General features: G+C 49.3%; 1 protein-coding gene across 1 annotated transcript in view; it reads left to right on the forward strand.

The window, feature by feature from the left end:
• The window catches only part of vsig10l2 (V-set and immunoglobulin domain containing 10 like 2), a 93,002-nt gene that overhangs the window by 3,885 nt on the left and 61,431 nt on the right, over positions 1–27,686 (forward strand). Inside the window, exons 2-5 of the mRNA XM_085968235.1 lie at positions 20,009–20,060; positions 21,040–21,393; positions 23,317–23,595; positions 25,213–25,488. Coding sequence (XP_085824361.1) covers positions 20,009–20,060; positions 21,040–21,393; positions 23,317–23,595; positions 25,213–25,488 — 961 coding nt within the window. The remainder of the gene's footprint in view (positions 1–20,008; positions 20,061–21,039; positions 21,394–23,316; positions 23,596–25,212; positions 25,489–27,686) is intronic.

The following is a 27,686-nucleotide window of genomic DNA, read 5'->3' on the forward strand; positions in this document are numbered from 1 at the left end:
TTCTGTACTCCTCTAGGCTTTCTACAGTATTGAGCTCCTGGTATCTGACATAAGCTTCCATTTAATTGTCTTATCCTACTCTGTATGCTCCTTGACACCCAGGGGGCTCTAGATTTGGTGAGGGAGTGGCAAGGGAGCAGAGTCTTTGGCGGGGCCAAGACAATGGCTTCAGTCTTACCAATATTTAGCTGTAGGAATCCAAGGCTCATTCAGAATGGTATGTCAGAGAAGCAGTCGAACGGAACGGGGACAATGGAGGGAAGAGATGTGCTGGGTGGTAATGTGGACCAGGTGTCATCAGTGTACATGCAGAAGCTCACCCAATACATGTGGATGCCCCTGAGAAAGGCAAGGAGGCCAAAGGTAGACTCCTGGGGAACTCTGGGGGTGGCAGCACAGGGGTAGAAAGAGAAGCCATTGGTAGAGATGCTCTGGCGATGAACAGATCCGTAAGGTTTGAACCAAGCAAAGGCGGTCCTACCATAATGGCTTTGGAGGAGGATAGTGTGCTCAATTGCATTACAGGCTGCGGAGAGGTCAAAGAAGACTAGGAAGGATAATGCACCACAGAATGCCATTTGTGATTTTGGTAAGAGCTATCTTGGTGCTGTGACAGGGGTGGCAACCAGACTGGAGGGATTCAAATATGGAGTTACGGGAGAGATGGGCATAGAGCTAGGAGGTGAGAACATATTCAAGGATCTTCAATAGGAAAGGCAGGTAACCTACTCCCTCAGTCATGACTGCAGTGTTTCAATCATACCTCTACGCTAATAATGATGATCATACCTCAATCATGGATAGAGTACTCTAATAATCACTGTAGTGCCCCATCAGAAATTGAGTGCTCCAATAATGATGGTACTACTCCAATCATAGATTGAGTACTGTCGGAATGACCTCAATCCTAGCTCTAGTACTCTTATAATGATGTTATCTTGCTCTCTGAATTTAATCGATAGTTAAATCGGACAGGGTGTAAAATGACCATCCAACCCAAATCCGCCTCTTTCCTGCCCGGTGGGTCAGGTTAAAATTACCCCCTAAATGACAAAGAGGAAGGTGTTCCTTGCCCCAGTAACCTGAACAAAACATTTACCAACATGTATGGCAAATTATGAATTACTTTCAATGGAAGTCCATTCCACTGGTCCAATACTCTGAGTGGAAATGTCTTATTCCTAGTCTCACTTGCAGCTTGTCAAATATTGCACTCCAGTCCTCTAGGACTGCAATCGCAGCTTGACTTAACTTCCTTTCTTCTGTATTATCCACGTATTTCAAAGACCTGGATCATGTCTCCTTCTCAATCGTCTATTCTCTTTTCTCCAATGAAAATAAGCTTGATTCTGTCTCCTGTCCTCTTAACAAGAAAGAAAGGACTTGCATTTTTAAAGCACCTTATCTCGTCCTCAAGACATTGCAAAGCACCTCACAAATAATGAATGACTAACGAGTTCTGTGTCTCAGCGTTTATGCTTGTCCATCTTTAAGCATTCTCCAATGATTTTAGGATCATAGGAACATCGGAATTGTTAGACAAAGAAAGATCAAGGTCAATCGAGTTCACCTTCTACCATCCTGGTAGTGGCATGATACAATGATAATGGGGTTGTTGACTAATTATAGCAATCAATCTCTATCAATGAGTCTACAACAGACCCAGACATGACATGAGGCAAACCCCCAGTGGTGGAGAGCTTTGGGAACCACGGGTCCAAAGCCACCTGTTTCTCCCGAGCCTGCTGCACTCACCACACGTCATGTCTCACGTTACACAGATACTGGATCCCAAGATATTATTTTCTGAAATAAATCTATCTCATTTGCATTTGAATGAATCAACACTAACTGCTTCCACCGTTTCCCTAGGGAGCCTGTCCTGTAGATTGACCACTCGCTCACTCACTGAAATATTGTTTCCGAAGATTAGCTTTGAATTTACCCGTCCCCTACCACCCCGTGTGAAGAATTACTTTAATACGTTTTGCCACTTTCTGATGCCCGCCCCTCGCTCCCTGGTATTTCTCTGCACCTGACTGTTTAAATGGACAACTTGCAAAAAAAAATACAATTACATTTGTCAATACGGTGCTAGTATAGTGGCTGTGGGACGGGGCTAGCAACTCAGAGGTCATGAGTTCAAACCCCAACATGTGAAATTGAATTCTAGTAATTTGTGGGCTGACATCAGGAAAAAAAAAAATGACCAAAAAAGCTGCTGGGTTTGTGTTAAAAGCTCAAATGGTTGACTAATGCAACCCCTACCCTGCTTGGCCCACACCTGACTCCAGTCCCACACTATGTGGCTGACTCTTAATGAGCTCGGGGCAACTAGGGACGGGCAATAAATAGTGTTGCCTACATCCGAAGAACAATTATTTTTTAAAAAGCGCTGTGTTTCCAGGCAACAAGAATGTCTGATGTGGGAAATGGAGGCTGTGATTAATGTATGTTACAGGGGCAGCACAGAGGGGCTACGGGTAACCTGAACTGGGAATGGTTGATGTTGATATTGGGATCCCTAAGTGGAAGTGTGTTCCAGTCCACTAGAACGGACATCCCTCGCCATGATAAACGCACAATTCCACTTTGCCACGGTTATTGGGCTCTGATTTTGCTGTGAGACCCTAATTGTTCTTTGCCTCATGCAGTCCTGGTGCTAAGACTAGATGCCACACATCACAATTATAATCTACGGGGGAGAAATTCGGTACCTTAGCGCCTGGTGGGGGCGCTAACGGGGCGCTGAGGCAGTAGTGCTGTGGCGAGGCGAATCCAGCGCCGCACGCCAAATCCGGCCCCCCCCCCCCCGTAGCGCCGCCGTTATGAGTTAGCGCCGGGGACTTCAGCGCTAGGCAGATCGTGACAGGTGCCCGATCTACCAAATTGAGTATCGCCCCCTGCCTAAGTGACTCGCCCCGACAGCGACAGGGAGAGGAGGCATCAAGCAGGCAGATGCCGGCTCCAGGGGCGCGACTTAAAGGGATCATGAGCAATGTGTCACAGCTCTCAGGTTAGTGCTGCTTCACTGCTTCCTTGTCGGTTTGACATTGTGCAGCAGTTGAATTCAATCATTTAAAGGTCGTTTTGTCTCCGGAGAATTACGGCTTCTAAAAGTTCGTTATATTTATTCCCACAAAATATCAAAGTGCTGCACTTCCTTACATTAATGGGGGCTGTACTGGCAGTCGACCTCTCTCTTCAGGATCTACGGCGGAGGGAGCGCAGGCAGCGAGAAGATTGGAACATGTGGCCAGAGGGAGGAGGAGGGCCATCGGGGCTCTCAACAGGAGGCCTCACCCTCCGAGGGTATTCCGACAGCTCTTCCCCTACCTCCAATTAAGCGAGGAACAGTGCCTTAGAAGGCTCCGCTTCAGCAAGGAGGTGGTCACTGAACTCTGCCACCTCCTGCTAACAGACCTCGAGCCTCAGACCAGGGCGACCACGGCTCTCTCAGTGGCAGTCAAGGTCACCGTCGCCCTCAATTTCTTCGCCAGCGGATCCTTCCAGTCGGCAACTGGAGACATAGGTAACATCTTGCAGTTCGCCATCCATTGCTGCATCCGGGAGGTCACAGAGGCTCTTTACAGTAGGAGAAGGGACTACATTTCCTTCCCCGGTGCCCTGGCCAATAATTCTCCCTCAACCAACATAACAAAAACAGATTATCTGGGCATTTTCACATTGCTGTTTGTGGGAGCTTGCTGTGCGCAAATTGGCTGCCGTGTTTCCAACATTACAACAGTGACTCCACTTCAAAAGTATTTCATTGGCTGCAAAGCGCTTTGAGACGTCTGGTGGTCATGAAAGGCGCTATATAAATACAAGTCTTCCTTCCTATCGCCAGAGAGAAGCAGGACGAGCGTGCATGTAGCTTTGCCAGAATAGCAGGATTCCCCGTGGTGCAGGGCGCTATTGACTGCACCCACGTGGCTTTGTGAGCACCGCATAACAATCCTGAGATCTTCCATAACCATAAAGGCTACCACTCACTTAATGTCCAGTTGGTGTGCAACCACAGACAGCGAATCCTCAATCTGAATGCCCACTATCCTGGCAGCAGCCACGATGCCTTCATCCTGTGCTGGCATTCATCCAGCCTCCACATCAAGCTGGTTGGAGACAAGGGCTATCCGCACTCCACCTGGCTCATGGCTCCCCTCCGCAACCCCAACATTCCTGCACAGCACTCATATAATGAGAGCCATGCCGCCATCAGGAACATCATTGAGCAGACCATCGCGGTGCTCAAGCAACGGTTCCGCTGCCTTGACCGCTCGGGAGGAGCCCTCCAGTACTCGGCTGAGCGGGTGCCCCATTTCGTCGTGGTGTGCTGCATGCTTCACAATCTGGCCATCATGAGGGTCCAGCCCTTGCCAGCAGCGATTGCGGGACCACCTCAGGAGGAGGAAGAGGGAGAGGAGGAGGAGGAGGATGATGAGGAGGACGAGGAAGATGAGGAGGACGAGGAGGAGGCGGAATAGGAGCGAGGGAGGAGGCAGCCACTCAATCAGCGTTCAGACTGTAGTTCCAATAAATTAAACCCCAGATCCCCATTGCTCACCATATCTCCATCATTCCCTCCCTGTCGCAGGCCATATCACAGCACCAAGCTGAAATGAGAGACAACAAAATTATCCGAAGTGAATTAATAAATTTATCAGTAATCAGTGAATACATCTTTACAACAACAATATTTACTAGTCACCCTTGTGCAATCCCTTAGTGCCTCTTGTTACTGTGCCTTTGCCTACTCTAGTGCTCCTATGAAGTGTTGGTCCAGTGGCTGCAGCAGGGCTGGTGGAAGGCTGCTGAGTGTCCGTGCGGGAGACGTCAGATGGCCTTGCAGGACGCCCTCGACCAGCTCTGGGCCTGGAAGGTTCGGTTGTAGACTGCACCACCTCAGCATGGGCGGCAGCAGTCTGGGCTGGCTGGATGACAGGCAGCGACAAGGGCAATGGCGGAGTGGCAGTGGTGGGAACAGGAATGCTGTCATCCTGAGAGAGGACAGCAGGTTCCTGCTCCACTGGCCCACTGCCACTCCCCCGGGGCAGCACCTCAGCATCCCTAACAATCTGTTGGAGCACAGATTGCTGCCCTGCTGCGACACTGTGAAAGCCTCGGTTGACGGTGGTAGACCCAGCCACGATGGCAGCAGTCAGAGCTTGTGTGGCATCCATCTGAGACTGCATGAGAGCAGTCTGAGATTGAATGGCACCAAGCATAGACTGCATTACAGCACTAAGACGTTGCGTCGCTTCCGCCTGTGCTGCAATGGAGGCTGCGACATCGCCCATCACACGCAGCATCAGGTCTGGGTCACCACGGTCTCTCTGGGAGTCTAGTATCCTTTGCAGACTGGAAATGATGGGCTCCATGGTGTGCGCAGAGCCTTGTGCAATGTTGGAGGCGGACTCCTCCATGCTCCTTACCATTGCCGAGAGGCTCTCAGGCACCTTTGCCATTGCACCTATCATCTCTGTGTGCATGCCCATCACCCTGCTTCTAAAAGCCTCCCCATTGAGGTCCTCATCTGAGTCCTCGGCAGCAGAACTCACACACGAACTCGCCCTCCGGGGAGCTGGCTCTCGAACTACCCTTTCCTCCTGGCCTTGCTGCAGCCCTCTCGTCCCCGGTGCATCACCCTGTGCAGATCCTGCTACTATACTAGCCTCTAAAGAATGCGGAGTGCCAGTATCTAAGCTGGTGCCTGCGGGTGAGACATGCAGTGACACGGTGTGTTCTTCCTCCTCCTCTTCTCCCGCCGCGCTCTCTACGGTGCCCTCAGGGACAGGCTGCTCCGGTGCTTGCTCATTATCAGAAAGTATAAAGGCACAAGAGTCGGGTTAAGGTGAGGGGAGGGGCAGGAAGGGAGAAATGCAGGTATACAGCATGATTAGCTGGAAAGTGGGAAACACTTGTGGGGTGAGGGGGAAGTGGGATGAGAGAAGAAGGAGTAGGGATGAACATACTGTTGTTCTCCCCAAGGGGGTCAACGTCGCCGGTGGCCACGGTGCCCACCACCTGGTGCCCAATAATCTGCAGCACTCTATTCTCCAGCACAGACAGTGGTTGTGTGTCAGCTTGTCCCCTGCCTGTGCACTCCTGCTCCCTCCTGTTGTGAGCCATCTTGGCTTTCAAGAGAAAGGAAAGTGTGTGAGTGGGTGTGGAGCAATGTGTTTGGGTGATGTGCCTGCCATAGTTGAATAGCTGTCATTGTGTGCAAGGTGTGAGATGTGGATGTGGGTGTTGGTAGGTAGAGATTGTTGGTGGGTGAGTGCTGGGGGTGTGGAACTTTGGTCAGTGTGTGAAGACTGTGGTTCAGATGGTGGTATGTAGCATTTGTTGAGGCATTAACTCACCCTGACCACCCGAGTGAGGTCGTTAAATTTCTTCCTGCACTGTGTGTGGGTCCTGGGGGCCACAGTGCTTCCTGAGACCTGATGGGCTACCTCCCTCCTCATAGCGCGGAAGACTTGCAGCGAGGGCCTCCTGCCACTTGCCGGGTAGAGCACCACCCTCCATCTCTCCACAGCGGACACCAACTCCTCCAATGCTTGGTCTGAAAATCTGCAGGCTCTCTCCCTGGGGCATGGATCTGCCATCATGAAACCTGCTTGAGTCGTCCGACTCCTTGGGCTTGGCCTGCTCTTGTTTGCTGACACAGGTTCACAGGCAGCAATGTGGAGAATGAGGTTCTGCAGCATGAATGAACCTCCCCTTTACGAACTGGAAAGAGCCTGTGGCAATGATGACTTGCGATTAGACTGCACCTGAAATTGGTCAGCACTTTGAGTGTAACGCCACTGAGTTAGGCTGTTAGCGCTTGATTTAGCGCTCCCATCCTTTCTTTGAGCGATGGCGCTGAATTTTGCGTACAGGGAGATTCATTAGCGCCTGGCACTAAATCTCAAACTTTTCCAAAGTTAGCGCCCATTCCTGGCGATAGTGAATTTCTCCCCCTACCGCCCTTCTTTTACATTAGATGGTGCAACCTGTGCACAGACAACCAGAAAGAAAGGGTTAACTCTGGGTCAATTGATACTTTCAATAAGGTAAGGGTATATTTTTCTTAGGTAAGGGTATTAAGGGATATGAAACCTAGGTGGGTCAATGAAGTTAAGATACAAGGTGGAACTGGCTCGAGGGGCTGAATGGCCTACATCTGTTCTTATGTAACTGCATCAATACCTGTTGAGAAAGGGTATTGAGGGTTATAGAGTAGAAGTGTCCATGCTCTTTGTCTTCGTGGGCCCTTTAGGTGTGAACCATGGAGCTTCGCGGGCCACAAAGAAAGTTTAAATCAACGTTTCCATTAACTTATTTCCCATTAGATCAATGGACTTCATGGGCCTGAATGTTGGGTTTGTGGGCTGCATATGGCTCCCGGGCTGTAGACGAGAGTGAGTCCCTGGTTGAGGAAGGAGTGGCCTTGATGGGACGAGTGGCTTCTCATTCCAAGCCTTCTTTTTCTCGTATGTGACAAGAGTTTGCAGCCAGCGGCAACTAGAACCTGAACAGACGTCTCACAAGGCTGACCTTGGTGTTTGCAGGAGGCACAGTAAGACTTGGTGTAGGAGAACTGTGAGTTCAAAGGCTGGTGACTGATCTTCCACAACCCAGCACACACTCTTCCTCTATAACCTTTCTTCACAGGGTCTGTGGAAGAATTTGCACTTTCTTTTCTTTTGTGACTTGGAGCTGGTTGCGTGTTCTTCAAGTACAATAGAGCCCAAGCCCTATTGTACTAATTGGAGCCCAAACAATTAATATAAACTCTTTGCGGTTAATACTTTCTTTGCGTCTGTTTTATTGAAAATTTGAAGGATGTAATTTAGCATTCTGTTAATTCTTAGAGCTTAATTATTGGTGGAACTTGGTATTTGGCACTTTCATCCAATGTTCGTGCTGTGGCTGTTTGAGATACAACTGTACGATATCCCGAGGCATTAATAACATGGAAAGTTAATACCAGACGTGATACTTGAGAATCAAGCTGAATGATTCATCATCGTTTGCTTCAGTTTTCTAATAGATCTGAGGTTTCATTGGATGTGTGTGCCAGCCACTTGAAACTGGAGCTCGCGTTTTGACAAAAAGAAGAAAAGGTGAACAATCCTAAAACTGTATTTTCTCACGGTGCTGACGGTTCCTGGACAAGAATTCAGAGTGGAGTCCAGTTGAGCAAAAGGTGATTGTTTAATTGGAGCCTGCGATGATTCCAGGTCTTCGGTGATCGGCGAGTGTGGTCTTGTGCAGTGTAAGCCTATCTGTCTCCAGGGGACCTGTTGTCAAGGAGATCTGTGGCTGACTAAAGCCACCGAAGAGCTTGGGTTTCTTGATGATGAGGACTAGCTATTCATAAGCCTTGAGGATCTCACAGGGGATTATTGCGTTCGCATTCTATATGTTAGCTCCAATTTCGCAGAATTCAAGGCTCCGCCATCGCTGCTAATCCTTACAGTGATTATATCCTGTGGTAGGGACAAGTTCATAGGTCAGCTGAATGGAGACTCCAGGACCTCGGTGTCTGTCGTGACACTTGCCATTGGCAAAAACGAACAAACCCATCACCAGCGTTACCCAATTTACAGAATTTACAGCACGGAAACAGGCCATTCCGCCAACTGCTCTATGCCAGTGTTTATGCTCCACACCAGCCTCCTCCCACTCTATTTATTTCATCTCACCCTATCAACATATCCTTCTCTTCCTTTCTCCCTCGTGTGTTTATCTAGCCTCCCCTTAAATGCATCTATTGCTATTTGCCTCAACCACTCCCAGTGGTAGCGAGTTCCACATTCCCACCACTCTCTGGGTAAAGATGTTTCTCCTCAATTCCCTATTGGATTTATTAGTGACTATCTTATAATTAGTTTTGGACCCCCGCCCCCACAAGTGGAAACATCTTCTCCACATCTACTCGATCAAACCCTTCCTATATTTTAAAGACCTCTATTAGGTCGTCCCTCAGTCTTCTCTTTTAATAAAAATACAACACAGTTGCAAGTTGGGTAGATCTTTCAATCTTTCACTCTCTGCTTTCTGCTGGTTTCCTCTGGCTGTGTATTTAAACAAAGCATGTAGATCACCTACGCGACTGGCAGACAGCATGGAACAATCCCAGAACATTCTTAAAGCAACACTAATACTATACAGGACTTCACAACCAGCTCCATTATATTAAAACATGGATATTTGGGAGTGAGTCCAAGACAGTGATCTGATCTTGGCTTCAGACGATGGTTATAAACTATGCGAGCTTCAGTCTCATAAATCATGAGATCACCCAGACCCCTCGATTAGATTCCAGCCTGTAACTCACTCCTGGGTATCTGTTATTCTATATATAAACCCCCTGAATCCCTCGATTAGATTCCAGCCTGTAACTCACTCCCGGGTATCTGTTATTCTATATATAAACTCCCCAAACCCCTCGATTAGATTCCAGCCTGTAACTCACTCCCGGGTATCTGTTATTCTATATATAAACTCCCCGAACCCCTCGATTAGATTCCAGCCTGTAACTCACTCCCGGGAATCTGTTATTCTATATATAAACCCCCCGAACCCCTCAATTAGATTCCAGCCTGTAACTCACTCCCAGGTATCCATTATAAGTTTATAACAAACACTTTAAGTTGCATGTGGCCTTCTCCCCATGGTACTCCCATCAGTTATGGGTTATTTTCAATGTCTATGAAAGCAAGTGTCACAAGTGAGGAAGGATAGAGGTGAGAGAAAAGGGTTTCACTGAGACACCTGTGATAAACACTGAGTGAATGAGGAGTACTAACATCTTCAGGATTCCATGTGAAAAAGGCTGACTTCTCTGAAAATTGAACAAATGTCCCAAGTTAGATACCGATTTGCTTGGTAATGGGACAAGTAAAGAAACAAAAGATGGGTCTAGAGGAGGTGTAAATGGCAATATCAGAATTAACAGCAACAGCTGCCGTCCAAAAAAATGGGGCCATCTCCCAGTTTCTCAGTCTCCATCGCATCTGTTCCGACGATGCCACCTTCGATACCATTGCTTCCGATATGTTTTCCATTTTCCTCAACCGAGGATTCCCCTCCACCGTGGTTGAAAGGGCCCTCGACCGTGTCCATTCCATTTCCTGCAGTTTTGCTCTCACCCCCTTTCCCTCCCTCCCAGAACCACAACAGGGTTCTCCTTGTCCTCACCTTCCACCCCACCAGCCTCCACATTCAATGAATCATCCTCCGCCATTTCCATCACCTCCAGCGTGATCCCACCACCAAATACATCTTCCCCTCCCCTCTCCTTTCAGCATTCCGAAGGGACCCTTCCCTCCACGACACCCTGGTCCACTCCTCTATCACCCGCTCTCCTTCCCACGGCACCTTCCTGTGCAAGCGCAGGAGAGGCAGCACCTGCTCTTTCACCTCCTCCCTTCCCACCGTCCAGGGCCCCAAACACTCCTTCCAGGTGAAACAGTGATTTACTTGTTTCATATACTGCATTCGCTGCTCACGGTGCGGTCTCCTCTACATTGGGGAGACCAAACGCAGGTTGGGTGACCACTTTGCGGAACACCTCCGTTCAGTCCGGAAATGTGACCCCGAGCTTCCGGTCACTTGTCACTTTAATTCTCCGCTCCACTCCCACTCTGACCGCACCATCCTTGGCCTCTTACACTGTTCAATGAAGCTCAACATAAGCTCGAGGAAGAGCACCTCATCTTTCTATTAGGCACTTTACAGCCTTCCGGACTCGACATTGAGTTCAACAATTTTAGATCATAACCCCTGCCCCCATTTGTTCAGACGGCAGCTGTTGCTGATGATTCAGATATTCCCATTTACATCTCCTCTAAACCCACCTTTCGTTTCTTTACTTGTCCCATCTCCTTTTGCCTTGCACCATCATCCCTTTTGTCATTTAATCTCTCCTGCCCTCCACCCTATCACAGGCCTTTCCTTTTGTTTTTTCCTCCCCTCCCCCCTTTCCCTGCCCCTACACTTGCTTAAAACCTGTTCCATCTCCAGCTTTTTCCAGTTCTGACGAAAGGTCATCGACCTGAAACGTTAACTCTATTTCTCTCTCCACAGATGCTGCCTGACCCGCTGAGTATTTCCAGCATTTTCTGTTTTTATTTCAGATTTCCGGCATCTGCAGTATTTTGCTTTTGCTTTCTATTTGAATTGAGTAAGGCAATCAGACAAATGATTGGGACTGAGGGGGAAATGTTTATCTCTGCATGATAGATAGAGCATGAATCACATTGGTAAACAGAGACTGGCTTATCAAAGAAGAGGCAATAAATAATTCAGAGTCAATCTGAGAACGTTTCAGGTGCTTCACGTTCCTTGGACCGCACTTGTGTGAGTCGGTCCAGGTATTCCACCGTGATTGCACCAGCCCTCCCAAGAGAGAATGCACCAAGGCTGGAAATGCCGATGAAAGGAGTGAGCCAGGTTCCCCAGGGCAGCTCGTTCTGACAGCACGTTAGTCGAAGGGGGTGTTCTCTGCACATCCTGTGGACTCTCCAGCAGCATGGTCCCGAAATGGGTGATGGATTGACGTGGAATTTTCAAATCCTCTTTAAGTTTCTCTGGATCCTTGCTCCATTGGCCCTTGGTAAGATTTGGGAGAATATCCTGTCTGTTCCCCAAACTCATGAGAAAGTAATTTTAAAGTTATAGAAGTATAGGATGAAATATAGTTTTAAGGTCAAATCCCTTCTAATTGGACTGTTTTCTTTCAATCTGAATAATGTAGTGTGTAAATGTATTCAGTGCTGTTGCAGGAGATTGTTCTGCAATGTATTTGAGTTTTGCAAAAGTTTGGCAATAAGATGACTGTCTTAAACTACTCAACTTCAGGAAAACAGTGTGGTGCTTTGGGTCACCTCTGGGACTTGGGCTGGAGTCCAGCCCAGGGTGCGTGTCCTCTCTGTTGGCTGTACGGATTATGTGTGGGGCAACAGACTTCAAGGGGGACTAGAGATGAAAAGAACCCTCTCCCCTTCCACCAGAGTAGTCAATGGAACAGACTCTTAGCAAGTGGCACAAAATCTCTCAGAGGGTGGTTAGAATGTGGAACTCGCTACCACATGGAGTGGTTGAGGCAATTAGCATAGATGCATTTAAGGGGAAGCTAGATAAGTAATCACACTCCCCTGGATTTTTACCATAAACCTGCAAATGTTTCCCAATCAAGTATTTATCCAATTCCCTTTTGAAAGTTACTATTGAACCTTTCAGATCACATCAACTCGATGTGTAATTTCCCCCCCCCCCCCCTGTCGCCTCTGGTTCTTTTGCCTATTACCAGGACAGTAGAGAGAAAGGATCTTGGCTCGGAAGATGAGGAAGTAGAATCAGTATGGGTGGAGATAAGGAATAACGAGGGGCAGAAAACACTGGTAGGAGTAGTAGATAGACCCCCTAACAGTAGCTATATCATTGGACAGAATGTTGAACACGGAATAATAGGAGCTTGTAACAAAGGGAATGCAATAATCTTGGGGGACTTTAATCTTGATATAGACTGGACAAGTCAAATTGGCAAAGGTAGTCTGGAGGACGAGTTCATGGAATGTATGCGGGACAGTTTCCTAGAACAATACGTCATGGGGGAAATATTCGGTATCGGCTATTTTGGGGCGCTAACATCGCCTGGGCGCTAACTTTAGCGCCCGGCACTAATTAGTGCCAGCAACCGCGAAATTGAGTTTTAGCACCCCAAGAGGGAGGTGCAGTGCTAAATCAAATGTTCCACTTGCTTCTTAGGGCGCTAACATCGGAGAGCGGTGTGGAGACTTCACCAGCGCTTCACACTTGGCCATGCAGCGCTGCCACGTTCAAAGGCTCCTTACCTCCCTTAAAGGGAAGGGCCATCGCTGCAGGCACTGCAATTTAAAAAGTACCTACTGGGACCACCAAGGCAGCCGCGATCCCGGGTGATCAGCCCGGCACTCAAGCAGGGTAAAAGGGAGGGGCCTAGCGCTGCGCACACTGGGGTCCTGTTAGACCACCGGGGAGCGGGGTGCCGTGAAAGCAGCCCGGCACTCAAAAGGAGCGCCAGGCTGAGCGATCGCGGCCGGCACCCCAAAGAAAAAAGGGGAAGGGGGGCAGGTGCTTGCAGTCGGCCAAAATAATAATGGTCGCCCGACACCTGCCCCTTTAAGTAGCGCCGCCGCCGTGGCTGCAAAAACACCCCCTGATCCTGTCAGACATAGCGTCCGGCGATAGGTCAGGAGGCGCAAGCGAAATTTGTGGCCAGGGCACGAGCGGGGCGCTGCGCATGGCGTTGACATCATTGCCGGAGGCGCAGCGCCGTGGGGCGCTACCTGCTACTGCCGCCGCTAACCTCCTGCTGAATTTTGCGGGAGGCATTAGCGGCGCCATGCCCGGATGCTAGGGGATTTGTGCCCTGTTAACGTGGGGGCGCTAACGAGAGGCACAAATCAACCCAGTTTTCCCCATGTACTTACGTTATATATTTGTTGTTTGTTTAGGATCGCTTTAACTCCTATTAATTAATTATTATTTATGTATAAAAGATCCCTTTAATGTTGGTATCTGCTACCTAGTTAATTTATATTTTATCCCCTTATAGTTAATTAGTTACTCTGATTATTTATTTATATATTTACTTATTTCCTGTTGCCACTTGGTTTAAACTATTTAGCACCTCCTTCCTCTCTGCACCGAATTCCCACTCCCACCAAATTCCCATCGTCACTCTGTTTAGCGGTTCACCCAGCTCTGTGCTCAGCTCACAAGTGAATGTGTTTCTGGAGAGACAAGGGATTGAGGATCTGTGTCTTTTTCCAGCCCGGGGCCAATGGTAGAGCTCACTCTGGTCATCCAACTGACCCCCCCGGCTGAAATTAGGTAATGCAGTAAGGGCGCAGTGGGAGCACTGTGTGCAGTATTGGGCTCCACACTATAGGAGGAATGTTGCCAATGGAGAGGGAACAGTGTAGATTCACCAGGATGCTGCCTGGTACGAGGAAACACAAATATGAAGAAAAAGCTCCCCTCAAATGTAATCAAGCAATGCTCCAGAATCCTGATCTATCCTTACATCTTCATTGTTTAAGAAAGACTTGAACAATTGTGTTATGTATTTTGTGTTCTCCTCCCACCCGTGGTGGCGCTGTCACAGGAGATAAATGGTTGGGTGTTCTCTGTTCAGTTTAGCTCTCTTTATTCGGAACTTGCCAGAACTTCCTTTCCTTCCAATAAAGCACTTCATGTTTGAATCTCTGAGTTCTGAGTCCTAAATTGTGTCTAGGTAGAAAGGTACCAACACAACAAGTGGCGACGAGGAGCGGATGAATCTGTGTACGTTACGGGTGCAGTGAGTAAACAGAAATTTTAATTTGAAACGTGAGATGGCTACTATATTAGGAAACATCGGTGATTTTGATGAAAATGTGGAGCAATGGAGTGCATATACGGAACATTTTGACTATTTTGTATTGGTGAATGCGGTGGCAAATGAAAAGGTCGTGCCTACCTTTTTGAGTGTAATCGGGCTGAAGACATTCAATTTACTTCGCAGCCTCGTGCAGCCAGATAAGTCAGGAACTAAAACATATAAGCAACTAGTGGAAATTCTTGGAGCACATTTTTCACCAAAACCTCTGGTTATTGCTGAGAGATTTAGATTTCACAAACGGAATCAAGAGGAGGGGGAATCAGTGATGATGTTTATTGCTGCTTTAAAAAGGTTATCAGAACACTGCGAGTTCAAAGAGGTGCTGAAGGACACCATTAGAGACAGACTCGTGTGTGGTCTGCAAAATGCAGCCACACAGAAGCGCCTTCTTACTGAGGACAACCTTACTCTTGAAAAGGCCATTGAAGTTAGTGTCTCCATGGAGATGGCGGAATAGGAGGCTCACCAGTTGAGTTCAACAGGGAGAGTTCACAAGGTGTCGTCTGAGCCAAAAGAGCCTGAGTGGGTTTTCTCTGGGTGCTCCGGTTTCCTCCCACAGTCCAAAGATGTGCGGGTTAGGTTGATTGGCCATGATAAAAAAAATTGGCCCTTAGTGTTAGGGGGGATTAAATATGTGGGGTTACGGGGTTACGGGGATAGGGCTTGGGTGGGGTGGCTGTCGGTGTAGGGACCGGGTGCTAGGGTTTGGATGATCAGCCAAGATCTCGTTGAATGGCGGAGCAGGCTCGAAGGGCCGAATGGCCTACTCCTGCTCCTATCTTCTATGTTTCTATGTTTCTATGTAAAGGTGCGCAGAACGGCACATGTTACCGTTGTGGGAAAACGGGCCATCACGCTAATGACTGCTGGTGTACTGAGCTGGAATGCCGAAATTGTGGCAAAAAGGGTCACATTGAACGCGCCTGTAGAGGTAAAAAAAGAACAGACAGAGCTGGGAAGCATGGAAGCAAAATGTCTGTATTTGGACAAGAGAGGAAAAAGAGTGTTCATTCAGTGCAGTATAATGGAACAAGCAAAACAGAGGGGAGCGACATCTCTGAGGAGGAAGAGGTGCACATACTGACGGTTGCAGGTGATTCAAATGGCTACTGGGTGTCACCACTGGTGGAGGGACAATCAGTGCGGATGGAGGTGGACACAGGCGCGGCTGTGTCCCTTGTTTCAGACACTGTCTACAACAAAATGCTAAAGCATCTTACCCTTCAGCCGACAAACATTGTGCTAAAGATGTATACCGGCGAACCTGTGGCCATGAGAGGCGTCATTGAGGTGACAGTTAAATTGAACGGACAGACTGCAAAACTGCCACTATATGTGGTAAAGGGAAATTACCCATCGCTACTGGGACGTGCGTGGCTAGAGAAAATCACGCTGGACTGGCCTGCAGTCCGCATGATGTCAAAAGGGGAGTCAGGTCTGACTGCAGTGTTAAACAAACATGCAGAACTCTTCAATGGGGAACTTGGGAACATGAAAAAGATCAGCGTGAGACTGGACATTAAACCTGACAGCAAGCCGAAGTTTCACAAAGCCCGACCTGTACCCTATGCAAATAGGCCAAAAGTTGAGGCTAACTTGGAGGCCTTAGTCGAGAATGGAGTCCTGGAGCCTGTGAGCGTGAGCAAATGGGCCACACCCATTGTTCCTGTCCTGAAAAAGGATGGATCTGTTCGAATCTGCGGGGATTTTAAAGTGACTATTAACCCGGTGCTGTCTGCGGAACAGTACCCTCTTCCCCTCATTGATGATCTTTTTACGGGCTTGGCCGGAGGGCAAAAGTTCAGCAAAATAGACTTATGCCAGGCTTATCTACAAATGCATGTCGATGGCAAATCAAAGGAGCTGCTGACAATTGTGACACACAAGGGGCTATACAGGTACTGCCGCCTTCCGTTTGGAATTACGTCGGCCCCTGCTCTATTCCAAAGGGCAATGGATCAGATTTTGAGTGGACTGCCAGGAGTCCAGTGCTATCTGGACGACATCCTTGTCACTGGGACAAATGAGGAGGATCATCTTCTGAACTTGGATGCGACACTACAACGACTGAAAGAGTACGGACTCAGAGTTCGTAAAGACAAATGTGAATTCTTTCAGTCTTCAGTTGAGTACCTGGGGCATGTGATTGACGCTACTGGCCTGCATAAGGCGCCGTCAAAGGTCAAGGCGATCGTGGAGGCCCCAGCACCCCAGAATGTGAGCCAGTTACGTTCATTTCTGGGGCTACTTAACTACTATGGGAAGTTTATTCCAGACTTAGCAACATTGCTGAAGCCGTTACATCAGTTGCTATGTCAAGGCAAAACATGGAAATGGACTGAACTGTGCAACAAAGCTTTCGCCCAAGCAAAGAAAGCATTGCTGAAATCGGAGGTCCTGACACACTTCGACCCAAAGCTACCCGTGCAGCTAGCATGTGATGCATCACCATATGGTGTGGGAGCAGTCATATCCCACATCATGCCTTCGGGTAAAGAGAAACCTATCGCCTTTGCATCACGCACCTTGAACAAGGCCAAGAGTAACTATGCGCAGATCGAGCGCGAGGCCTTGGGAATCGTTTTTGGAATTCGAAAATTTCATAAGTACCTGTTTGGGAGAAGGTTCACACACCTGATGGACCACTGTCCATTGACTTCAATCTTCGGGCCCCACACCGGAATTCCGTCTCTCGCTGCAAGCAGGATGCAAAGGTGGGCTTTACTGTTGTCAGGACACACATACGACATCAAATATCGCAAATCAGACTTGCACGGCAATGCAGACGGTCTCTCGAGGCTACCCTTGCCTGTTACTCCCCCAGAGCCTCGTCAGATAGACATCTTCTACTTTAGACAAGTGGAGGGAGCACCTGTCACTGCAGTTCAGGTGCGAAGGTACACCCGCAACGATCCAGTCCTGTCTGAGGTAATGGACGATGTCATTCGAGGGAGAGCTATAGGAGGTTCTCCTAGTTTGAAACCTTACGTTTCAAAAAGAAATGAGCTCTCCATCCAGGCAGCCTGTCTTCTTTGGGGACGCCGTGTCATCATTCCGCCACCTCTGAGGGAACCTATACTGCAACAATTTCATACAGGCCACAGTGGGATGGTTCGGATGAAGGAAATGGCAAGAAGCTACTTCTGGTGGCCAGGTCTCGATGGGAATATTGAGGAGAAAGCCAAAACATGTTCCCCATGTCAAAGGGTCCGGAATGTTCCACAGCTGGCAACCCTACACCCCTGGGATTGGCCTGCAGAAGTGTGGCAGCGAGTACATGTGGACTTCGCCGGTCCTTTAGAAGAGAAGATGTTTATGGTGGTTGTAGACGCTCGTAGCAAGTGGCCGGAGGTCGCTGTGATGAGGTCTACCACGGCAGAGAAAACAATTGAGAAACTTGGTGCGATGTTCAGCCGTTATGGCTCACCGGAACAACTCGTAAGTGACAACGGTCCACAATTTGTATCACAGGAGTTTGCAACCTTCCTGCATGTGAATGGTGTCCAACACATCAGGTCTGCTCCCTATCATCCCTCTACTAACGGCCAGGCAGAAAGGTTCATGCAAACTTTGAAGCACGCCTTGAAGGCATCGCAAGGTCAGGGCTCAATCCACCAGCGTCTGAACAGCTTCCTGTTGTCCTACAGGAACGAGCCGCATGCCACAACCAAAACTTCCCCCGCTTCGCTCATGATGAAGAGGCAGTTGCGGACAAGTTTTGACTTACTCAAACCTCCAAGGGCAGAGCAGGTTGTCCATCGTCAACAACAAGCTCAAGTTGAAAAGAGAGAGAAAAGAGCCAAGGAGAGACGGTTTCGTCCGGGAGAGCACGTCCTAGCTCGAAACTACAACACTGGACCGAAATGGGTTCCTGCTACGGTGATCGCGCAGACGGGTCCTGTGTCTTACACGGTTGAGACTGCTGAGGACGTCGTCTGGAGAAGACACACAGATCAACTGTTGCTAGGAGCAGAGACAGCCACAGAGGCTCCAACGGCTGGTTGGCCTGAACTGTTTCCGGATGGTACCGCAAACCAGCATCCTTTGCCACAGTGCTCTTCTCCAACACAGGAAGTCAAAGAGACTGTTCCACCTGTGCAAACTCCTGACTTTCGACTGACACAGGCACCTTCTCCATCCATGCCTGTGTCAATGCCTACTGCTGTGGAAGCCAGCGATGACCGCCGGTAACCTGTCAGAGAGCGGCGGCCTCCAAGACGCTTGGATCTGTAGGCTTAGTGACTTACCCACAAGACTGGGGCAGAATAAGCCCCAGGGTAAAGTCAGGGGTTGAGGCAGTCTACCTCTACCCTAGGTTCGTTGAGTGCATTGAAAGTAACTTACCTGTTGAGGAACAATGTGGACCTTCCATTTAAGAGGGGAGGAAATGTTATGTATTTTGTGTTCTCCTCCCACCTGTGGTGGTGCTGTCACAGGAGATAAATGGTTGGGTGTTCTCTGTTCAGTTTAGCTCTCTTTGTTCGGAACTTGCCAGAACTTCCTTTCCTTCCAATAAAGCACTTCATGTTTGAATCTCTGAGTTCTGAGTCATAAATTGTGTCTAGGTAGAAAGGTACCGACACAACAAATTGGGACTGTTTTCATTAGCACAGCGGAGATTACGGTGTGATTTGATAGAGGTGTTTAACATTATCAGTGGATGGGACAGAGTATATGGAAACAGGCCCTTTCCACTGCTGGAGGGGTGTATAGCGAAGGACATAGATATAAAATTAAATCTCAGAGATTTAGGATAGGAGAAACTTTATTTTACACAGAAGGTTGTGAGGCTGTGGAATGCACTACCAGGGATAGTGACTAAAGCAATTTAGTAATGTAAGAATTGGTTAGATAGGCGGCGGAGGGACTGAAGACTAAAGGAATATGGGAACTGGGTGTGCACATGTGATTAAGACTAAACACTGACACAGACTGGTTGCACCAAATGGCCTATTTTCGTGTTGTAATTTCTGTGTAATTCGAGCAGGGATTGTGACGGGGACCAGCCTGGCCTGTAGGGCTTCGGACCACACTGAGCAACACATTTACTCAATAAACATCCAGAGTCACGAGGTTGTGGGTTCAAGCCCCAATCCTAGGACTTGAACACATAATCAAGGTTGACACCCCGGTGTAGTACTAAAGGAGTGCTGCACTGTCGGAGGGGCGTGCTTTGGATAAGAAATCAAACCTTTCAGCTTTATATAAAAGATCCCATGAAACTATTTAAAGAAGAACAGTGAGCACCTGATGTCCCGACCAATGTCGCTCTCTCAATCAAACCCATCAAAAATAGGTTAACTGGTCACTCATCTTGTTACTGTTGTGGGATCTTGCTGGGTGTGAATGGCTACTGGATTCACCTATACAATAACATTCAGTGCATTTCCAAGTGATTCACTATATGTGAGGTACTTTGACATGTTCGTGAGAGATGTGATAAGGTGTTATATTAAATACAAGTCTGTCTAGAATTCTTTTGTCATTGATGAAGGGGTGTGTATTAACTTTCCTTCCTCTACTAGGCACTTTTACATTGAGTTTAACAACTTTAGATCTTAACCACCGCTCCCATGTTCTCTCAAACAGCAGGTGCTGGTAATGGAGAATGGCTGCATCAGAGCCATTGGGAGTGGAGGAGGTGTGGTCTTGTGCTTGGGGTGGGGATCCTCTATTGGTACACGGACAGTGGGATGGTCCGCACCCCTGGGGTCTACCTCCGTTTCTCTGCCTCATTCCCGGGCCATGGGAACCTTCTCTTTGCCAGATTTTCCATGCTTCCCTCCCCTTCTGCTTTTCTGCTGTAACCAGTTACACCTCCTCTACACCCATCGGAGTATCAGCTGTGGCTCAGTGGGCAGCACTCTCGCCTCGGAGTCAGAAGCTTCTGGGTTCAGAGTCCCACTCCAGAGACTTGAGCACAAAAATCTAGGCCAACACTCCAGTGCAGTACTGAGGGAGTGCTGCACTGTCGGAGGTGCCGTCTTTCAGATGTGACGTTAAACCGAGGCGCCACCTGGTCTCTCCGGTGGATCTAAAAGATGCCATGGTCACTATTTCGAAGAGGAGCAGGGGAGTTCTCCCCGGTGTCCTGGGGCCAATATTTATCCCTCAATCAACATCACTAAAAACAGATTATCTGGTCATTATCACATTGCTGTTTGTGGGAGCTTGCTGTGTGCAAATTAGCTGCCACGTTTCCTACATTACAGCAGTGACTACACTTCAAAAGTACTTCATTGGCTGTAAAGCGCTTTGGGACCTCCTGAGGTCATGAAAGGCGCTATATAAATGCAAGTCTTTCTTCTTCTTGTTTCTTTACTTGTTCCATTACCATCCCCTTTCGCCTTGCACCATCATCCCTTTTGACATTTAATCTCTCCTGCTCTCCACCCTATCCCAGACCTTCCCTTTTGTTTTTTTCCTACCCACGTTTCCCTTTGTTTTGTACTTGCTTAAACACCTGTTCCTCTCGAACATCTTCCAGTTCCGACGAAGGGTCATCGACCTGAAACGTTAACTCTGTTTCTCTCTCCACCGATGCTGCCTGGCCTGCTGAGTGTTTCCCAGCATTTTCTGTTTTCATTTCTGTATTTAACGTCTCTCCTTTTCCTACTCAGGGTTGGTTATCCTGGATCCAGAGGAGGTCACATACATCGAGACCCGGGTGAAAGGGGTCATAGGTCAATCTGTGGTGCTGGAATGTGGCCAGCCCTTGCCCACCATTTACATCTGGGGTTTCACCAGACTCGGCTCCAGTGACACTCGCGCGGTGCTGTACAATTACGGGATGGGCGCCAAACTGCAAAAAATGGCCTCCATGTTCGGTGACATAAAGACTCTCTCCGACAGTGCGGCCCTGGTCATAGACAACCTGCAGCTCGCAGCCGAGGGCCGCTTCACCTGTCAAAGCTTGTTCGACACCAGCGATGGGGCGAAACTTGTGTACATCTTCGTGGATTTACACGTCCTCGGTGAGTTTGAGATTTTAATTTTTTTTGGGGGGGGGTTGAAATTCGACTCTGGTGGACTGAAAGGAAAATTCGGTCAATCCGCTTGCCCACTACCACCCCACCTGCCGCCACCTCCAAAGTTACATTTCACTCCCCCCACCCCCCCAATATCTTGCAACCGCCCTTAAAAGAACATCCCAGAACTGAAATAGAACTCGCACCCGACACAGGCTTTCTGCGATTTTTGACAGTACCTTTTATACGAACAGTGACAGACAGGAAAAGACCCACGGGTCCACCCAGCCTGTCCCACATAACTCTGTGATTCCTCATGCATCACAAAATGCATAGATGCCACAGATGTAGTCTAACAGATATCCTCTGGCATTGCTCACGGTAAGTCAGAAGGTTCATTGTGTTATCAGATCTGGAGCGTTATAGGGTGCAACGCACAATGTATTATTCTGTTGCTAAGCTGGAGCTGTTTGTAAACTGGCCTGTCCCTTTAAGGCTTCACCCGAATTGCTGTTAAAGGGGCACATCCTGAGGCCAACTAGAGTTCAATTGCTGTTGGTGAGCGTTTTGTATGTAGGAAGATTCGTTAAGAGCCTGCAGAGATCGCAGTTCTGGTATTTTGTGTTCTGGATAGCTTTTCTACATTGCATAGATTGCCTTTGTTTCTCGGTACATTTCTAAGTGTGACACAGAAATTTGGATTAGACAATGTGCAACATATGAATCACGATGGACAGGAATTGTATGCGTATGCAATATTTTTATAATATTACTAGCAAATCTCCCGTGGGATGACCCATAGTAAGTCACGAGAACTGCTCAATGGGAATGTTATGCCATATGAAACACAATGGGGCCTAAATTCATTAGCGCCCAAAACCGGATGTGATCCGTGTGGTGAGCGGGCAAGGTGTACCAGAACACAACGGCCAGAGCACCATCCTAAGCTGGTCCTCGAGCCTCATCACCATAACTGTGGCGAGATGTGGGCTCCAATCAGGCGACTCCGATGCAGCTCGCCGGTTAGGGCCTGGCAATTTTTGCTAGGTTTGGATGCTGGCTGAGGGCCACAGGTGAGTCCAGGGGAAGGGGAGTCGATGGGGGGGCGGGGTGGGAGGGGAGGCGGTGGGGGGCTGAAGGTTGAGTATGTGTCATTTCAAAACTACAGAATCAAATCACAGTTAAATAAATCCATGGATGAGTTCATGCAGTCGCCAATTAAGAGACTGCGGATATTCTGGCTCCTGCATTTTATGTTCCTGAGAACCTTGCTTGTTTCTACTTTTTTTGAGTCAACTCACTGTATATAACAAAAGCAAAATACTGCAGATGTTGGAAATCTAAAATAAAAACAGAAAATGCCGGAAATACTCATCAGGTCAGGCAGCATCTGTGGAGAGAGAAACAGAGTTAACGTTTCAGGTCAATGGCCTTTCCTCAGAACTGGAAAAAGTTAGAGATGTAACAGGTTTTAAGCAAGTGCAGGGACAGGGAAAGGGGGGAGGGGAGGAAAGAACAAAGGGGAAGGCCTGTGATAGGATGGAAGGCAGGAGAGATTAAATGACAAAAGGGATGATGGTGCGAGGCAAAAGGGGATGATAATGGGACAAGTAAAGAAACAAAAGATGGGTCTAGAGGAGGTGCAAATGGCAACAGCAGAACCATTACCAGCACCTGCTGTCCAACAAAATGGGAGCAATGGTTATAATTTGAAATTGTTGAACTCAATGTTGAGTCCGGAAGGCTGTAAAGTGTTTAATTGAAAGATAAGGTGCTGTTCCTCGAGCTTCCCTTGAGCTTCATTGGGACAGTGTAGGGGGAACAGTTTACAATGTTTATAGTCAGGAGGTGAGGGAGGTTTTGACCTGAACTCCCAAAGATGTCATAACCATGTTATGTGGAAATAACCATGTTCCTTTTACCTTACAGTTCCAATTACCAAACCGTCCATTCAGATGAGCATCTCGGCTCCTGTTGAAGGGTCTGCGATTTCTATATTGTGTTCTGTGGAGAATGGAACCGGACCCCTGGAGTACACCTGGAACAGGCAGGCAACTCTGTCCAGAAGTCCCGTCAATGTCTCCGAGACAACAGACAGCCTGCTGAACCTCACCTCAGTAAACAGGAACCACACGGGCTGGTACACCTGCACTGCCAAGAACGAGGTGAATGAAGCGACCAGCGACCGGGTTTGGCTCGACGTGATCTGTGAGTCCCTTTAGCTACTCAGACAGAAGGCTTTATGAAATTTACAGTCAAGAGCTCGTCTAATGAAATATGGCTCTGTGCCCAACTAGTTTCCTGGTTGCACTCTACTCTGGAAACAAAAGTGACTCCAGATCCTGGGAAAATCTCCCTCCCCTGGCATACAGTGTAATTGGTTCCCATTAATGTTCGTGCTAGTTTGTACTGATCAGCTGGCCCTTGTTGGCTTGCTGCTAGTTTTTATTGATATTGGACGAGTTGTAACTACAGGCGTCAGCCGTGGCTCAGTGGCTAGCAGTCTTGCCGGTAAGTCAGAAGGCTGTGGGTGCACTTCCCACTCCAGAGACTTGAGCACAAAAATCTAGACAGGCATTCCAGTGCAGTACTGAGGGAGTGCTGCACTGTCGGAGGTGCTGTCTTTCGGATGAGATTTTAAACCGAGGCCCCGTCAGGTAGATGTAAAAGATCCCATGTTACTATTGAAGAAGAGCAGGGGAGTTCTCCCCGGTGGTCTGGCCGATATTTATCCCTCAACCAACATCGCTACAAAAGCATTATCTGGTCATTATCACATTGCTGTTTGTGGGACTTTGCTGTGTGCAAATTGGCTGCCGCATATCCTACATTACAACAGTAACTACACTTCAAAAGCACTTCATTGGTTGTAAAGTGGTTTGGGACGTCCTGTGGTCAGTAAAGGCGTTATATAAATGCAAGGGCCTAGAAATTAGGTTTGCCTCCGCCAGGGCTTTTGCGCCCGAAATTTTGCGCCCGCGATAATTGCCGCTGCGCCCGCCAAAAATTCAGCTGCCCCGCGCCCAGACGGCTGCGGGCGCTAATGGAGGGTCTCAGCGCCTCGCTATGGGCGCTGAATGCAGGTTTGCGGCGCTAATCCCCCGCTGCGGCACCCGATGCGGTGCGGCAGGCTGGGGTACTGCAGGCCTCCTCCTTCTGTTAAGGAGGAGCTGCCTGCAGCCGACCGCTGACCGGTCGATTCGCCCGACAAATGAGCCCGGCACCTCGGAGAAGTGCCGGGCTCGCGGGCCACACACATCAGTGCCGCGGGGGGGTGGTGGAGGAGTCCGGGGAGGGAGGTGCGGGCAGGCGGCCGCCGGGAAAGCGGCCGGCCGCCGCTCCACCTTAATGCGCTGGCGCTACGTGCTGCAACATCCCGTTGAACAATCGTTGGTTGTGGCTGCCACGGGCGAGGCGGCCGCAACTGAATTTGGGCGTCCGGCCGCGTTACCACGGCAACCGGGACGCTGCGCACACCGATGACGTCATCGGTGCCGGCGCAGCGCTACCGGCTAACGCCGATGGTAGGGCCCAACACAATTTCGATCGCGGCTATAATTCCGGCGCAAGGCCCTCTAACGCCTCTAATTGGGCGCTAAACCCACCGAATTTCTAGGCCAAGGTGTTTTATTAACACAATTGGACCAATTCTACAACCAATGCTCCCAGCTGGCAAGGCTCAGTGCCAGGACAATAATTGTCCCTTGATTGCAACCAGTCCTGTGATTCACTATTGATCAATGATGTTGCATCCAGAAGTACAATTGTAGCGTTCAGCAATACGTAGTCTCTAAAGTGAAGCTGGCTCACCTTGTCTTTTTCTAGATGGTCCTGATCAGCCAGCCATCAACGTCACTCCTTACGCTCTCAACTCAGTGGGTTATTCAGCCATTGAGCAGGACACGGTCTCCATGACCTGTTCTGCCTCGTCCAATCCGCCCAGCCAGTACATCTGGTTCCACAACAACTCGCAGATCTACGCGGGACAGCAATTTGTCATGGAGAGAATCGCCCGAAGTCAGACGGGAACCTACATGTGTCTCGCGCACAACACAGTCCTCAACGCCAGGACTAAGACCACCATCGTACTCACTGTCTACTGTGAGTAGAATTTAATCTCAAATCATTTGGTTTCAAGAAACCCTCAGTATTTTGTTGTTGATATACCTATCAATTCCTCCAATAAAAGGCGAAGAGTTACGAAGGTGACTAAAGGTTTTTATTGACTAAATAACAGCCCACTCTCGTGGGTGATCCGATCCAAGCAGGAGGAATACCAGCCAGTCGCTCACCTTTATACCTGGCCTGGTGGGTGGAGCCAAGGCGGAGTCGGCAGTGGTCATCCCAGGTATAGCAGTGTGGCAAGAGGCGACCTCGTACCGTGATACAATAGTGGTCAGTGATACAGTTATAACGAACAGTGGTGAACAGTGCTAACGATAGTGAACGTGGTTTACCACATTCACCCCTTGTTTAGAATTAAGTCCGGCGGGGTGAAGTGTACTACCAATTCTGGTAGGTCAGTCTGTCCGGAGGCTTCGTAAGCCTCTCCGATCGCCGCAGCGGTGGTGTTGCCTTATCCGGTGCTGGTGCCTTATCCGGTGTTGATGCTGGTGTTTGCGTGGTCGGCGAGGGCTCGTGGGGTTCCGGCATGCCGTCTACCTGGACTGAGGTTGGGGGGGGTGGTGGCGGTGTTTCCGGATCGGCTGAGGGTGCGAGGTCTCGTAGGGAGACAGTGTCCTCCCGCCCGTCTGGGTACGCCACGTAGGCGTACTGGGGGTTGGCGTGCAGGAGGTTCACCCTCTCGACCAGGGGGTCCGTTTTATGGGTCCTCACGTGTTTCCGCAGCCAGACCGGCCCCGGGGCGGTCAGCCAGGTTGGTAGAGTGGTTCCCGTAGTCGACTTCCTGGGGAAAACGAACATTCGTTCATGGGGGGTGGTGTTAGTGGCCGTGCAAAGTAATGACCGGATGGAGTGCAGCGCTGTCGGGAGGACTTCTTGCCAGCGGGAGGTTGGGAGGCCCTTAGACTTTAAGGCTAAGAGGACGGCCTTCCATACCGTCGCGTTCTCTCTTTCCACCTGACCGTTACCTCTGGGGTTGTAGCTGGTGGTCCTGCTTGCTGCAATACCTCTCTCTAGGAGGAATTGCCGGAGTTCCTCGCTCATGAAGGAGGAGCCCCGGTCGCTGTGTATATAGTTCGGGAACCCGAACAAGGCGAAGAGGGCATTCAGGCACTTAATGACCGTGCTACTGGTCATGTCGGGGCAGGGGAAGGCAAAGGGGAAACGGGAGTACTCATCAACGATGTTGAGGAAGTACACATTACGGTCAGAGGACGGGAGGGGCCCCTTAAAGTCGATGCTCAGGCGCTCGAAGGGGCGGGTGGCCTTGATCAGGCTTGCTCGGTCCGGCCTATAGAAGTGCGGTTTGCACTCCGCACAGGTCTGGCAGTTCCTGGTCATGGTCCTGACCTCCTCGATGGAGTAGGTCAGGTTGCGGGCCTTAATGAAATGGTAGAGTCTGGTGACTCCGGGGTGGCAGAGCTGGTCGTGGAGGGTCTGAAGCCTATCGATATGCGCGCTGGCGCATGTCATTCGTGAAAGGGCATCAGGGGATTCGTTCAGCTTGCCTGGCCGGTACAAGATCTCATAATCGTAGGTGGAGAGCTCGATTCTCCATCTCAAAATCTTGTCATTCTTGATTTTGCCCTTCAGCTTGTTATTAAACATGAAAGCCACCGAACGCTGGTCGGTGAGGAGGGTAAATCGTTTGCCTGCCAGGTAGTGCCTCCAGCGCCGTACTGCCTCCACGATCGCCTGGGCCTCTTTCTCGACCGACGAATGTCGGATCTCGGGGCCCTGTAGGGTCCTTGAGAAGAAGGCCACTGGCCTCCCCTCCTGGTTTAGGGTGGCGGCTAAGGCGAAGTCGGAGGCGTCGCTCTCCACCTGAAAGGGGATGGACTCGTCCACTGCGTGCATCGTGGCCTTGGCTATGTCTCCCTTAATGAGGGAGAAGGCCGCGCACGCCTCCTCCGTGAGGGGGAAGGAAGTGGCTTTCAGGAGGGGTCTGGCTTTGTCCGCGTAATTGGGTACCCATTGGGCATAGTAGGCGAAAAGCCCCAGGGTTCTCCTAAGTGCTTTAGGGCAGTGGGGGAGGGGTAGCTCCATGAGGGGGCGCATTCTTTCTGGGTCGGGGCCGATGATTCCGTTCTCCACTACGCAGCCGAGGATGGCAAGGCGCGTGGTGTTAAACACGCATTTCTCCTTATTGTAGGTGAGGTTCAGCCGTTGGGCCGTAC

Source organism: Somniosus microcephalus, chromosome 26 (assembly GCF_052327205.1).
Source record: "Somniosus microcephalus isolate GS21.2 chromosome 26, FLI_Smic_1.0, whole genome shotgun sequence".
Lineage (NCBI taxonomy): Eukaryota > Metazoa > Chordata > Chondrichthyes > Squaliformes > Somniosidae > Somniosus > Somniosus microcephalus.